Source organism: Megascapheus bottae, chromosome X (genome assembly GCF_031878675.1).
Source record: "Megascapheus bottae isolate mThoBot1 chromosome X, mThoBot2.hap1, whole genome shotgun sequence".
NCBI classification, from domain to species: Eukaryota; Metazoa; Chordata; class Mammalia; order Rodentia; family Geomyidae; genus Megascapheus; species Megascapheus bottae.
Window position 1 is genome coordinate 103,460,555 of NC_143547.1, and position 15,539 is coordinate 103,476,093.

Sequence of the window (15,539 nt, forward strand, 5' to 3'; positions counted from 1 at the left end):
ATAGCCTAGTGGTAGAGTGCTCACTTAGTATGCACAAAGCCCTGGGTTCAATTCCCTGGTACCACAGACTCAGGAAAAAAAAGCCGGAAGTGATGCTGTGGCTCAAGTGGCAGAACACTAGCCTTGAGTCTAAAGTGTCCAAGGAGAGTGCTCAGACCCTAGGACTGCAAGCCCTAGGACTGGCAAAAAAATTGTTTTAAAAAAAAGAATGAGATTTGAACTCAGCTCATCATGATTTCTTGGCTGATAACACCTTGAGCCATGTCCCTAGCCCTTTTTTTGCTCTGGTTATTTTTGAGATAGGATTGCACTTTTGCCCAGGCTGATCTGGATTGCAAACCACTGCTTATGCTTTACATTGTAGCTGAGATGACAAGCATAATACCACCACCCCCAACTTGTACTGTTAGGGTGGGCCTTTAGGTGTGATGTGTGGCCTAATGCTTTTCCTGATCTCCACACCCACATACTTGGGATGACAGACCACAGCAGCTACACAGGTGCAATGTCAAAGCTATGTCTTTGCTATCTTGCTATGAGGTCCCTTGCATTAGGAAAGGTACACACAGTGGGGCCCACTTGCAACAGCCATGTTTCCAGTAAGGGAGCTAATCCAATGGCACAGTGAGTTTTGTGGCCAGGTAAACTCCCAGCAGGCCCCATTGAAACAACAAACATTTCATGTGACTGATACACAGCACGTGTAAAAGGTATTTTCTACTTGGAATGTAGCTGTTTAGCCTGTGAGGCCCAGGCAATAGCCCAGCAGTATACTTCCATCCTGGTATTAGGTTTCTCTATATAGGCTACTCTCTTCATGCAATAATAACTGAATAAAAGCAAAGAAATACCAATAACATAGAGGAGAATAAAACTTTAGCCATTTTAAAGAGCTAAAGTTGAGAAAATTTTTACAGACCAGCTAAGTGAACCATACTACCAGAAAAATGAATCCCTTTGAAGGGACTAACTGAGAAAATTAGAATGGTCAATGGGTCTTATGTCAGTAGTGATGGGACCATTCCTTGTGCCTTTTTGGTAGAGCTGGCATACAGGTAAGCAAATAGCCTAGGGAAATTGAGAAGGTAGGACTCCAGAAAGTCAGTCAGTTGGGAAGAAGTAATTGAGTAACCCCAAACAGGTCACTATGGGAGAGCATCTGGAGCTCCATCTTGTGCACAACTGCTGTAGCTCAACTCTATTGCCTACTGAGCCCTCTTGTCCACCTAGGTCTATGTCTCAGTACTCTGCTCATAAAGCAACCCCGTGTTCTCTTTCACCAAGTAAGTAGCACTCATTGATATCATGGACCAACTCAAAATAGCCAATGGGATCCTTTATCCCAGACTCCCACAATCAGCTGTTTGTAGCACCACTTTTGACCCTCATTCTTTTCTACACACTAGGGTGGACTGATCCACTTTGCTCCAATGGGGAAAGCAGCAGAGAATCTCTCTGTCCACATAGAAAAGACTGAGTAAACCATTTCCCAGGGGAAGGTCAGGGCACAAGGGTGAAGTCTTGGCTGGGTAGAGAAACTAGGCAGTAGAGGCCTACACACAGACTTAGGAGAAATCTGGTGAGTTCAAAAAATCTCACAACTGCTTCTCCTGGTATTAAAGTCCAGTTGATAAGAGAAAAGAGCAGAGGAATGTCATCTTCTCTACCTCTCTCTTCTAGCACCCTACAGGCTCATGTCTTAATTTCTCTTGTACCACCACAGTACAGCCCTAGGAAGTGTAGCAAAGGATTTCAACTTTCTTCTTCCCTTTTCTCTACAGAATATTTCTTTTCTAGAGCCACTAAACTTGACAAACGACCCACCTAGTGAGTTGAACCCATCTGCTGAACCAGATTTTCCAACTGACATAAACTTACCTATTCAGACAAATGTAGTTACAGAGGCAAGTCCACCTATTGAGGTAACTGTACCTACTGAGATAAACCTACATGCCGAGATAAACACACCTACTGAGATAAACCTAAAAGCTGAGATAAACATACCTACCAACATAAACCTACATGCTGAGACAAACCTGCCTACTGAGCTAAACCTATCTACTGGTTCCAGTACACCTGCAGAGGTAAACCTCCCAACTGATGTGAATGTTTGTACTGAAGGAAACCTGATCACTGAGTTGAATCCACCTACCCAACCTATCGAGCTAAGCACAACTACTGAGATGAGCGTATTAACTGAGCCAAATGTACCTGCCCAGCCAGCCCTGCTTAGTGAGGTGAATATACTCACTGAGCTGAACTTGTTTAGTGAGCTCACCTTGCCCACCGATCCAAATTTATCAAGTGACCTTAATATACCTACCGATTTGGACTTGTCTAGTGAGCTCAACCTACCGACTGATCTGGATCTATTTAGTGAGATCAACCTATCTGCTGAGAACCAACCTACTGACATAAGCTCACCTATTGAATTGGAACTGTTCACTGAATTAAACTTACTTGATGAACTAGACCTAGCCACGGAACCGACTGAGCCAAGTGTGTTTAGTGAACTGGATGATTTTGATCTTTTACTTGACATTTAGAAAGAGGAAACTTGAACAGGCTGACCAGTGAGGTCAGTGGAGGCAAAATTACAGGTTAAACAAAATCCCATAGGATAGTGGGATATTATATATTATCATTGTTCCATATACCTTTTCTTAAATTATGCGTTTACCAAAGCACCAAAAAAATAAGAACAAAAATGTGAAGTTTTTGAACCATTTGAATATCAAGATCGTAACTTTCTACACAAACTCAGCTTGTATCTTTTGGAAGAGTATCCCATCCTAATAGCAAAGAACTGATTCCTTGATTTGACCAGGCACTACAGTGGTCTAGGGCAGCCCATCAAGAATGAGTTTCCCATCTGTGAATCTAAAATGAATTCTATGAGGTGCTTCATGCTTCAATAAATGTTTCGTTTACTAAAACTCTCTGTCAATTTCTGCCTGACTTTCAGATCCTAGGAAGTGTGAAGGTCCTGATGAAGGACTCATTTTCTAGTGTTGGGTCTCTTGCTCATACCTCTCTGCCCATGTCACGCTTGCCCAAGTCAGTGGCTATAGCCTTGCCATGTGGTCATATGTCTGTGCTCTCTGTCCTGTCTGCAGCCATTGGCAAGGCCATGTGTACTCCCTGTAGGGAAAGAGATTTTGCTCTCTGCTCCATTAACAAGGAGAACATCTTCCAAGTTTTTCTCATTGTGGCAATGGTGAGGATAGCTTTTATGACTGTGCTAAATGTCCCTGTGTGCCTTTCTTGAGGTCATGAAACATCATTGGACAAAGGCAAAGAAGTAGCCTGACATAATTCAGAGACTGTGATGCCTTTTAGGACGATATAGACTGATTTAACATCTAAAATTCATATTTTGTAGCCCTACCCCCCCAAAGTGATAGATTTGGAGATAAGACCTTAGGATGGCAATTGTGCATAAAGATGTCATGAAGGTTGGGGTCTTCATAATAATGGAATTGAGTGTTCTTAGAAGAAGACACATCAGAGGGCCTTCTCTGCCTTCCCAACAGACACACACACACACACACACACACACACACACACACATTTAGGTCACATAAACTAGGGGCACAGCTCACTTGCCCATGCTCAGGCTTCCACAGCTGCCTCTTTGTCCCAAGGGTCAAAGGCATAGACAATGTTGCTGGGGTGACAGTTCTTTCCATCCACTCAGTTGGTCTGGCGGTTCTCTAACCTCTGAGTTCACTCACAAGTTTCCTGGATACTATAAGTAGTTCCCACAGTGACACACTCAATTCTGTCTTGGTTGGGTTGTAGTTTCCATAGCTGGAAAAAAGGACAGTGGAGGACATAATGGCTCCTGGATGCCTCCTGAGCATAGAAGTGGTGTAATGGAACTGAAAGAGTCTTGGGAAAAGATATTGGAAACCAATGAAGAAGCATGTGGTGAGGGTTATTATTGAACCCATTGTTTAGAGGGTGTCTAAGGCAGTGTTTATCCCATCTGGTTTCATGTTTACTGCATTCACCCCTTCCCTCCACTTTGTATTGGGATCCTAACTGGGGAAGCCAGGTCACTATCTACTCAACTCCTCAGCTGACAGGTTGCCACACACGAGAGAGGCTAATATCCAGGTGTAATTTTGTTCCTAGAGAACCATAGACACTGCTATTAAAGACGACTTATTTTTGTGTGACAGAGAAATGGATAGCAAAAAGTAGAAGCTGAGAGCCACAAATATCCTCTTAATTTAGTGTATTACTAAAGTCAAATTGTAATGAGTTAAATCCCCTCTAGTTTGTTCCTCCCATAGACCTTAGGCTTGATTGCCTTTGCAGCTTATTGGTATTCTGTGGAGTCACAACAAAAAGCCTAATTTCCATAGTTCCAGGGACAAGGCATAGGTGAGGGGATGGCTAGGCTACGGAATGGCAGGGTTGGAACTAAGCAGTGGGGCCTGCATCAGCTGTGGTCCTCACACAAGTCTGGGCAGGGCTTGAGTGAAAAATATCACTGAACAAATTTTTGGGATCCCACCTCAAATTGGAAGATGTTTTGTTCCAAAATGTTCCCCAGAGAAACCTTCAAGTGAATGCAAGGTCATCACATCTGCAGGTACTCAGGTCAAACACTTTGTCATATCACTCAGTCACATAGACAACTTCATATATGACACCAAATGCAGTGCACAATTGAAGCCAATGCACGCTGACTTGACACACAGTCTCCTGTCCAGAGGAAGAGGGAAAATGGAAACCAGCTGTCCTCTCAATAGTCCAAGTCCAGTCAGATCCCAGAGAGGTGCTTGGGAGGGAGAATCCATGGTTGGGCACATCTTACTCACAAGGCCCCCACTCCCCACTCCCCAACTCAGACCTCTGTTCTTGGTGGCAGCTGTACTGTGACAGTAGCATTCTACCTTGCATGCTGAACATTTCTAGCTGGCCTGGCAACTTGTTTGGGACACAGACTGTTGAGGTTTTTCTGTGTACCTCGTGTCTTTCTCTATCTGCGTATCACATACCTGCCTAACGGTAAGTAGAGGCACAGAGGAGCTGGAGCATTGAGGTCTCTCATGCAGGAGCCAGCTGAATGCAGCTGAATGCAGCTGGCCCACGATCCCCTTCCCACCCTCCCTTCCTCCCTGTGCCACTCCACGGGAAGTACTGAAAATCCGTCTACACTGGAGATGCTCTCTCTCTCTCTCTCTCTCTCTCTCTCTCTCTCTCTCTCTCTCTCTCTCTCTCTCTGTCTTTCTCTCTTTGTTTTTGGGGGTCATGGGGCTTGAACTCTGGGCCTGGGTGCTGTCCCTGAGCTCTTCAGCTCAAGGCTACCACCCTACCCTTGAGCCAAGCCCCACTTCCCATTTTCTAGAGGTTAATTGGAGATAAGAGTCTCGGTCCTTTTGTGCCTGGGCTGGCCTTGAACCTTGATCCTTAGATCTCAGCTAAGATTACAGGTGTGAGCCACCGCACCCAGCTGTAGAGGTATTCTTATAACCCACAACACATCTACCCCAGGACTCCGAGTGGGTAATGCTTGTCCTCAACTTTTCATGTGCTTCTTTGCCTTCAGCCATGATGTCAGCAAGCTGTGTAGGAAAGTCCAGGAGTTGAGTGTCCATATGTTCTAGGGCTGTGGAGCTGGAAAAACAGCCTGAGGTGGCTCAGCTGCCACACACACAGAGCTTACAGACACGGGCCCTGCACCCCCGCCACCACTCATTCCCAGGTGGACTGCACAGGCTCAGGCTGAATGTAATCGAATATTCCGTGCACAGGCTTATAGCTGAATATTCATGTGCTTTCTGTGGCATCAAACATTTATAAATGTCCCTATTCCCAAATGCAATTTATAATAAAGAAGGAAGATTGTTATTAAAATCACCAGCCCCAACCCATGTCCTTCCCCAATGCCATTTCCATCGCGCAGCATAGCACCCAGTAATGTCCTCTGTGCTGATGTATTTGGTGCGTTTTCTTTTCAAGTGTATCTTGAAGACAATGAAAGGGAAAGTACTTGTGCAGTGTTCCAGTATGTGGGTGGTATTACCGCCTCCCAAAGGAAGGAAAGATTGAGAGAGACCGGCCATCAAGAGACATAGGGAGTCAGATGGGAAGTGCATTGAGGGGCGCTCCTTCCAGTTGAATGGTGTGTGTCGGGGGGTGGGGGGAATGTTGTCTTCTAATATTCTGAAATGAGTCTCTGGCCTTAAAGAGGGCACAACAAAATTCTATTTACAAATTAGCCAAGGTAACGTTCATAAAAAGTCTCAGGTTTCTAGGTAGCTCCCAATTAAATATTGCATAACCTATACTGAGTGATCAGCTTTTGTTTTTATTCAGCTTTATTGGGTAAGGAAGATAATGTGCAATGGCTGCCTTCTGCACATCAACTGAGCTGCCCTGGTTTTCCTCACCCATTCTCCATGTGTCTGTCCTGCCTTAATGCACTGTATCACTGGCCTCAGTTCGATCACTGAATTAGATACACGCTGTGAGCTTGTATCCTCTCGGATTTGTAGCCTCTCAGGTTTGTCATGATTCCCAACTTCAGAAATCCTTTCCCCCTTGCCTGGGCCTTTGCAAGCCTGGCCAATTATGTACAGGCCAGAAGGAGAGAAGCAATCCCTAGTCCCATCTCTCCCACAGCAGTTGTCTACTGTACATGCACCATTGCTCTTCTAACTGACTCACCCAGGGCAGGGACTGTAGTCTCAGAATCCAGGGCCTTCCTTGTGGAAAAAGTTCCAGTGAACATCTTTGTTTTAGCTTATCAGTCCTTGCAAAATATTTTGTAAAGAAAACTAGCTGTGCAACTGAAAAATGAAACCTAGAGTGGACAATTGCCCAGTAGCTGGGAGAGCAAGGTAGGGCCCAGGGCTGAAGAAAAGCCCACCTCACCACCTCCTTTTCTCCTCCTACTCCTTAATTTTCCTTCCGTTTAATCCAGGATAGCTGTTTCTTTTTAAACTTATGCATATTAACCAGTAAACTGGCACCGTTTCTTCAGGGTCCTTCCTCAGAGAGGAAGATGTCAGCTGTACGTTCGTGGCCTCTGGGATGATTATCATCCCATAGGACTAGGGAGAGAGAAAGGACTTGCAAGCACCCCACAGCTTACGTTGTGAAGCATAATCCACCACACATACTCACAGGAGTCCCTGCGAATCCCTCGGTGGCACATGCAAGTTTGGACCACTGCAGGGAAAAGGTGGTGAAGGGGAAAAGGAAGGAAAATTGACGGTGACAATTAAATGCCAAGTTGTCTGAAAGTTCTGAGCCCTGGATGTTTCCTGCCCAGATGGAGGCCTGACCCCAGAAGTCAAAGGGTAATTAACTACACCATCACCTTGTCGGTGAAATAAGACCCACAACCCAGCCTAATGAAAACATGTCAAATGCAGACAAAGCAAAGGTCAGCAGACAGGACAGATAAATGGCAATATTTAGAATAGCGTATTCGAGTGTTTGTGCAATCTAAGGTCCAGCCAGTGGGGCAGAGGTGGGAGAGAGCTGGAAATGCAGTTATCTGTGAGTGGGGCATAATTTCAGCCAGGAAAGGAGCTCCTGTGGACCTGGGTAAGAGCAAAGGTCCTGGGGTGATTTATATTGCGGACCTATGGAGCATATGATATACTAGGGCAGCTGGCCTGGGGTTGCCATGCAAAGGAAAATCTGTGGACAGCAGATGATGTTTTTCACTTTGCTGATGTTCTTTTATCTTTTTCCCCCCCTTATCTGTCAATGATCAGTGCCCACTAGTGTTCACCTAGGATGAGCGCTGAGGGAGGCAAGACACTGCCTTTTAGTTTTACAACCTAACTGCCTACTAAGGCCTTACTTTTCTGAAGCTGTCTTTCCTCATTGCAACCGGGGGCTGAGCATGCGACTCCTCCTTGGCCATGGCGCTCATGTGTCTCCTCCATATTGCCACCACTCTCCAGTCCCCATCTCAGTCCAAGTGGATTTTCTCTTCTGAGTCTTTCTTCCAGTGTGGATTCCAGCCTTTCACAGATGCGGTCTTTCAAACCAATAAGCATATTTGCCTGACTCTTTCCTGTCCCCTTGTATCACTTTCAGTATGTATAATTACCTGTGTCCTCTAGTGACTCACAGCAGGGGCAGGGAAAGAATAAATGGAGAAGGGAGTGAATAAATGAATAGATGACTGTCTAATCCACTTTGTCTTGGATTCCCTAGCACAACTTCTATCACACACAGAAGGCAAGGCATCAGCAAACCTTCGCAGACCTATCCCTTGCATGAACCTTGGGCAGTTCTGCACACTCTGTTGTTGGAAGCCTGTACACCCTCGATATTACCATGGCTTCAGAAGCTGAAAAGTGGAGACAACAGCAGGGACGGATGATGGTATTTTTATGGCAGCATATAGACTTAGCCTCTTGGCACCAGTTTCCCCTAGCTTTGGGTAGTGAAGAACACTCAGGATTTATTTCATGATTCCTCACAAGTGAGGTATTACACCAAATTCAAACATGGAACAGGAAGTCAGGATGAGCACAAACAAAAGATGTTCCTTTATCCATGACTTGGGACTCACTGGTTCTTCTGCCTCTGTCTCCAATAACCTCACCAGTCATTTGGTAGTACCCATACTGGCTTCTGGGCATCATTAAGCACCTTGAAGGTGTAGGGATGCTTACAGTAGGCCTAAAGGTCTCTGGAGTATTGGATACAACCCCAAAGTAGGCGGGGCATGACTAGGCTCATTTCTTGTCATCTTTTGCCCCCTCGTGCATGGCTAAGGTATTGCAGCTCTCCAGTGGCCCTTAGGAGGAGCCAGTTGGCATTTCCTGAGTTGCCCTGTGAGGGCTAGCCCATATGCCAAACGGAATGTATTGTCAACAATTCATCCAAGCCCCTGTTCAACTCCCTGGCAAGTACTTTAACACAGGTCTTCCTCACTAAGATCCCCCATTCATCAGAGTCACTCCTTTCTCTTCTTTGCCTGTTTTATGGTTGACTGGCAAATGCCTAACTTTGGATAGACCCATTTTTCCTCACCCAGTGTCTGGACCTCAACATCTCCCCGCTGCTAGCCAAAATTCCTAGGTTTGTAAGTTGTGTCACCAATAGTGTTCTGATCTTCAGCTTCACAAAAGCAACCCTCCCTGTGTGGTATTACTTGTCAAGTCTCAGTGTTGGACTCTGTTGTGTTCTCTCCTCAAGCTCTCCCTGGCTTTCCTCTTGCCCCCTGATTGTATTGCTCATACTCGATTTAGAAGTCAGAAGATAATAGAACAGGAATTCTATCATAATCTCATCACAAGGAGTTCCTCTTCCATCTTCTCTACTAAACCTTTCCTCAGAGTAAAAGGGTAGAAAGTTCTTTTCTTCTCCCCAAGGCCAATGTCACCATCTGTGCTCTGGATCCCAACCTGTCCCATTTGTCTATCTCTAGCATGATTAAATTCTACCTTTCCACTTGACCAGTCCCATCTGCATGTGCATGTCATTAGTATCTGAAATGAATCACTAATTGATTTCCAAGTTTCCCTCCAGCAAATTGCCATATTTCTCCACTCCCATTGCATATTTTTATCTGCATGCACGGTCTCCACTTCCTCTCCCTTCCCAGGTCACCTCTCAACACACTACAGTGCAGCCTCGGTAACTATCACTCCTTTGAAATAGCTTTCAGTGAGGCAACTGGTAACATCCAGTTATCAAAGTTTATCACTCTTCTCTCTGCCCCCATGTTATACTGGTTCTTGTCAGGGTTGATTCTCTAGCCATTCCCTTCCTTCTGTGGACAACCCCTCCTGTAGGGTTGTCTAATACTTCACTTTTCTTTGTCCTTACTACTGCTTTCCACTCTCCCTTTTTGGTTTTGCTTTCTTGTCAGCATTAGAAGGTACAGCACTGGATCTTAGACTTTTTCCACATTCTTTTTCACCCTAAATGATATCATCCAGTTCCATGGCTTTAAACTGTATGTGTGTGCACACATGCACATGTCTGCATGCACACCCTTCCACCCACCCACTTCTCTTTACTTTGTCCAGACTCATGCACACAATTGCTTACCTTTTACACTAAACTTACAGTACAATTGTCACTTCAAACAAATGAAACCTTCAATGCATCTACAAGCCAGTTTTTTTCCACCATCTTTGCTTTTTCAGTCAACAGAATCACCATCCTAGCTTTTTTAGGAAGAAACATGACATTACAGGTTAAATTGTGTTCTCTCAATGTTCAAGTGGTAAAGTACTAATACTTAGTATTTAACAATGTGACTTCACTGGCAAATGTGGTCATTTCTGATATAACAATAGTTTTTATTTATCCACAGGGAATATGTCTAAGATTCTCAGTGGACGCTGAAACCTTGAACAGTAACAGCTGTGATGTTTTGGCTATTTAGCCAGGCTTAATTGTATTGAAATTCTATGTCCATTTTGAGACAATAAAGAAGTAAAAAATCTATTATACTCTTTAGATGTTGAGCCTTTGGGTGGTGACTATAATTTCATAGAGACACAAGGAAGGAGCTCTCCAACAGTGATGATTAGGGGCTTCATAAGAATAGGGATAGACCACACACACACACACACACACACACACACACACACACACACACACACACGAGGTGAGACACACAGAGAGACACACAGTAAGACACAGAAACACATAGAGATACACAGAGAAAGATGTGAATGTCCCTTGTATGTTGCCAGGTGTGACTCTAACCATTGGACCACAAGTGTCCACTATAAAAGACATTGTTTTTTTGCCAGTCGTAGGCTTGAGCTCAGGGCCTAAGCACTGTCCTTGGATTTTCTCAAGGCTACAACCCTATCACTTCAGCCTTAGCACCACTTCTGGCTTTGTTCTATGTATGTGGTACCAAGGAATCGAACCCAGGTCTTCGAGCATGCTAGACAAGCACTCTACCACTAGGCCAAACTCTCGGCCCCAATAAAAGCCATTTTTATGACATCCAATTCTCTAGTATTTTGTTAGTGGCAGTAGAAAATGGATGGTCACAGTACCAAATCTTACATATATTTTTTCCTATATGTCTTGGAGTGGTGCTTTATATTTCCAGTTAATCTATCTTCCCACATCCTTTGTCTTGTGCCTTCTTTGTATCCTCTTGTGCTTAGGTAAACAGTGCCTACAGGATGTGTATTTTGACTTATGCTCCCTTTGAGCCACATAGCATCAGATTTCCTCACACTGTGTATCACACACGGAGTACAGTGGCTGATTCTCAATTCTCTTTAGCATTCAAGGAACAAGCTGGATAACCAATAGGTGTTTTTATAAAGAAGAAAGAGATGGGGAGTCTCTAAGAGAAGCATGAATGGATTTATTGAATGACAACAAACATGATGGAAAGTCCATTTCATTGAAGGCTTCTGGATCTGGACTCCAGTTAACATCACCAGGTAAAGAAATGAGGAAGAAGACAGGCCGCCTCAGCAAAGGCCTGGGAGTTGTGAACTTTCTGTAACCCTCTTCTTACTGAAGGAACTTTTGAAGTCTGTTGATGTGTTCTTTTCTCCAACTATAATGTCATATCACAGAATGGTAAGAAACATGTATGAAATAATTTCCTCTTCTTTAAAGGAGTTCTACCTTTAAAAGATTGTGGAGAGCTGGGCGTGAACTCCTAGCCACTCAGAAGGCTGAGATCTGAGGATCAAGGTTCAAAGCCAGCCCGGGCACAAAAGGACCTGAGACTTTTATCTCCAGTTGACCTCTAGAAAACGGGAAGTGGGGCTTGGCTCAAGGTCAGGGTGGTAGCCTTGAGCTGAAGAGCTCAGGGACAGTGCCCAGGCTGAGTTCAAAAAAGAATGTGAAGGCTTTCCAGAATAAAACAAACCAGTACATTGATGTACATTAAAATAATGAACAGAATTATGTCCCAAAGATAAGCAATAACAAGAGGCAAACAGGAGTGTAACTCTGTGGTATATAATGTTCAAAAGTATTTAAAAATGGATGAGACAATCATTGAGATTGCAGCATAAAATGAAACCACCCCAGTCATGCACTGGGAAGAAAAGGAAATGGTAAAAGGTAGGTAAAAAAACCAATCATGATAGAAAATATAAACTAAGATAATAAAATATTTTTAAAAAATCTTCAAAGAGAATAAATAGAACAATAGAGATCCATAGTGCACCTTCAAACCATTCATATCCAATCATTTTATTACTAAGGATTCATAATTCTACTTTTAAGAGGCAGATGCATATTTATTTAAAAAGTAATAAATGACCAGTGAAAACAATCTCTGTCTACAATTACCTGTGAAATTGTTAGGTAAAATTTGAAATCGCCATGCAATGGAATAGTTGGTAACTGTTTAAAAAAAGCCTTCATCTAGACGAAGGTGCATCTCATCTGTAATTCTAGCTACTCAGAGTACTGGGATGTATAGGATCTCAATTTGAGGACATCCCTGACAGAAAACTGTGAGACTCCATCTCCAAAATAACCTACACAGAGCCTGCCTGGAGGCATGGCTCAAATGGGAGATTAACAACAACTAGCAAGCTAATCAAACAAGCCATTCAAGTGCAAAGTTCTTAGTTCAAACCCCAGTACTGGTAAAAAAAAATCTTCAAATTAAATTTATTTCATAAAATTGAAGTTGCATTCCTGAATAGAATAAAAATAGTAGTGGGCTATGAGAAAAAGATTGCTCCTGCATATGATACATTTAAAACAGGATCACTACATGTCTCCCAGGACAGTGGCTAAAATAACACAAATTCAACAAGGCATGAAACACATTTATCATTATTTGTAAAATTTCTAATCATCTCTGAAGTAGTGATGACCAAGGCATTTTTAGCAAAACAGATGGATATAGATAACTTTACAAAGATCAGCATATTTCTCACAAGCTAGCAAAAATCAGCAATTGTAATGGGAAAAAATCTCATGCATGACTGTAACAATTATAAACACACACACACAGAGCAACTTTGCAAAAACATGTTAAAATTTGAAAGATGTACAAGAAAAGTAGAAAGGCCATCAAATGAGCTTTAGAAAAATATTAAAACGCCAACCCCTTGATTGAAGAGAATTAGATTCTAAAGATTGCAACGTCACCAAATTTAATTTAGAAACTTTCTGAAATTACAATCAAGATAGCAGGAATAATTTTGTTTCTTTTGTAACTTCATGAAACTGTTCTAGAGGTTAGATACAAAGACTATTAAGCAATTGTGGTTAGGAAAAGGAGAGAGAGGAGAATAGGAGGGGGGGCATTCACTAACAGGTGTGATACAGCTACATCACTGGAACAAGACAAGGCATTGCTCTAATCCCCAAATACTGAAATCTGGAAAGATCAGGACAGCATAACTGAAAAATTCTCTGAAGATCAAAATCTCAACAATTCTATGTGCTGAAATCCTGAAAAGTGCACTTGCCATATATTAAAAGGGAAGTCACCCTAGAGGCAAGGAACATGGAGAATCAGGCCCTGTATTCTGTTCTTGCCATACCCTTTACCATATGTCAGCTTTGTTTTTCCTCTAAAGATGAACAGCATTCCTTCATACAATTTACTTTGATATGCAGTCTATTTTTCATCTTTTCATTATAGGGACAGTATAATTACGAATGGAGGGATACATGGTCCACAGACTTAGAGAGATTTTGAATTCACTTCCTGTATACTTGCCTCACCGCAGTGAGTGTGTGCAAGTGTGTCTGTACATAGATACTGAAACTTGTTCAGTAGGAGGTACGCTTTGTGTGCATCTGCCCTGGGGAAAGGTAGCATCTCTCAGCATGATAGCAAGGTGGGTGGGTGCACTGTCCTCAAGATTTCAGAAGACCTTAGTTACAAAGCTGTTTCTATAGCCGAGTATATGTATGTTATTATGTTACTGTGCAAAGTGGCCTGTGAAGCAATCTGTTGTAGCTTTGGGTTTCTCAAATCCTCTTTAAAAGTGTAAGTGATCAGTTCACAGTGGCTCATACCTATAATTCTAGCTACTTAAGAGGTTGAGATCTGACGATCAGGATTCAAAGCCAACCCAAGCAGGAAGTCCATGAAACCCTTATTTAGAATGAACCACCAAAAATGTGGCAGTGAACGTGTGGTAGAACACTAAACTTGACCAAAAATATCTCAGGGACAGTGTCCAAGCCTTGAGTTTAAGCCCCAAGGCTATCACAAATAAGTACAAATAAATGTACTTTGAAGTACAAAGTGTGTGTGTGTGTGTGTGTGTGTGTGTGTGTGTGTGTACCACAATGAAGCAATCCAACATTTACGGAGGGAGTAGTTGGATGAAATAAGTTTATCAAAGTACATTATATTCTTGTTTCAAATATTACAATGAAACCCTTTTGTATAATTAATTTATGCAAATAACATTTTTCAAAATGTACACAAATGTAGTGTAGAAAATTTGATTTGTTTCCAAAATCATTCATGTAGAATTTGCACTTTCTAGATTTTTCACTGTAGGGATTTTGATCTTCAGAGATTATAATATGTATCTTTCAGGATGATGAGTCAAAGCGTGAAATACAGATAATACAGCTATAATAATATATCTAATCCCTAGCTTACACCTCCAGCCAAAGTCAATTCCATATAGATTAAAATGGACATGTCAATTGAGGAAAACATAAAAATGTGATATGAAAACAACATATATTTGTCTGTGTGGTCCTGCAGCGCTGACACATTGTTAATAATGGTCAAAGAACATTCCCAGCCCCCATACTCCAAAGATAGAGTCCCGAATTCATGTGTCAATGCCAATATAGTAACATGATTCTCACTACATTGTAATTTGGAGAAATTTTTAACTTGCTGTTTCAGTTTTTAGTTAAATGTTTTACAATGTGTTCTTTGTCGCTTCTGCAATTCAATAAAGACAAAATAAAGAAAGGTCATATTGCCTTTATAACACTGAGTTTGTTTGTTAATAAAGCAACGAGCTAATAAATGCAAGACTCATGACTGTAATCCTAGCTACTAAAGAAGTTGAAACTGAGCATTATGATTTGAAGCCAGCCCAGCCAGGAAAGTCTATGAGCCGCTTATCTCCAATGAGCTAGCAAAGCAACAGACGTGGAAGTGGGACTCAAGGGTAGAGCATTAGCCATGACCAAAAAAGCTAAGTAAAAGTATTAGGCTCTGAGTTTAAGCCCTAGAATCGACAAAACAAAAACTCAAAGCAGCAATAATGAAACTTTACTAGCTTTATGTGAATGGGTGGGATTGAGGATGTTTATTACAACAAAAAAAACATGTAAGTTCTAGGCTGTGTGGTAGAGAACAACATGAGAAAGACTTAAAAGGGCTTAGAGACATCTAGGCCCTTTCAGAGCTGACAATCTGATGAAAAAGGCAGTAGATCCGAGGTGGATATGGATGGATCAAAAAAAAATTGTTTGGAGTGGGAAAATGTTGTAGAGGAAAAGAAACAAGCCAGGCACGGTGGCTCATGCCTGTAGTCCTAGCTTCTTAGGAGGCTGATATCTGAGGATCAAGGTTCAAAGCCAGCCTGGGCACAAAAGAACCTGCGACTCTTATATCCAATCAG

At 42.5% G+C, this 15,539-nt stretch overlaps 1 protein-coding gene across 1 annotated transcript; it reads left to right on the plus strand.

The window, feature by feature from the left end:
• The first annotated feature begins 590 nt into the window (after positions 1 to 590).
• On the plus strand, positions 591 to 2,840 carry LOC150041691 (uncharacterized). Its single transcript, XM_090327190.1, has 2 exons — positions 591 to 599; positions 1,782 to 2,840. Exons 1-2 carry the CDS (start codon positions 591 to 593, stop codon positions 2,544 to 2,546), a joined length of 774 nt encoding a protein of 257 aa, XP_090183316.1. The 3' UTR covers positions 2,547 to 2,840.
• The last annotated feature ends 12,699 nt before the right edge of the window (positions 2,841 to 15,539 follow it).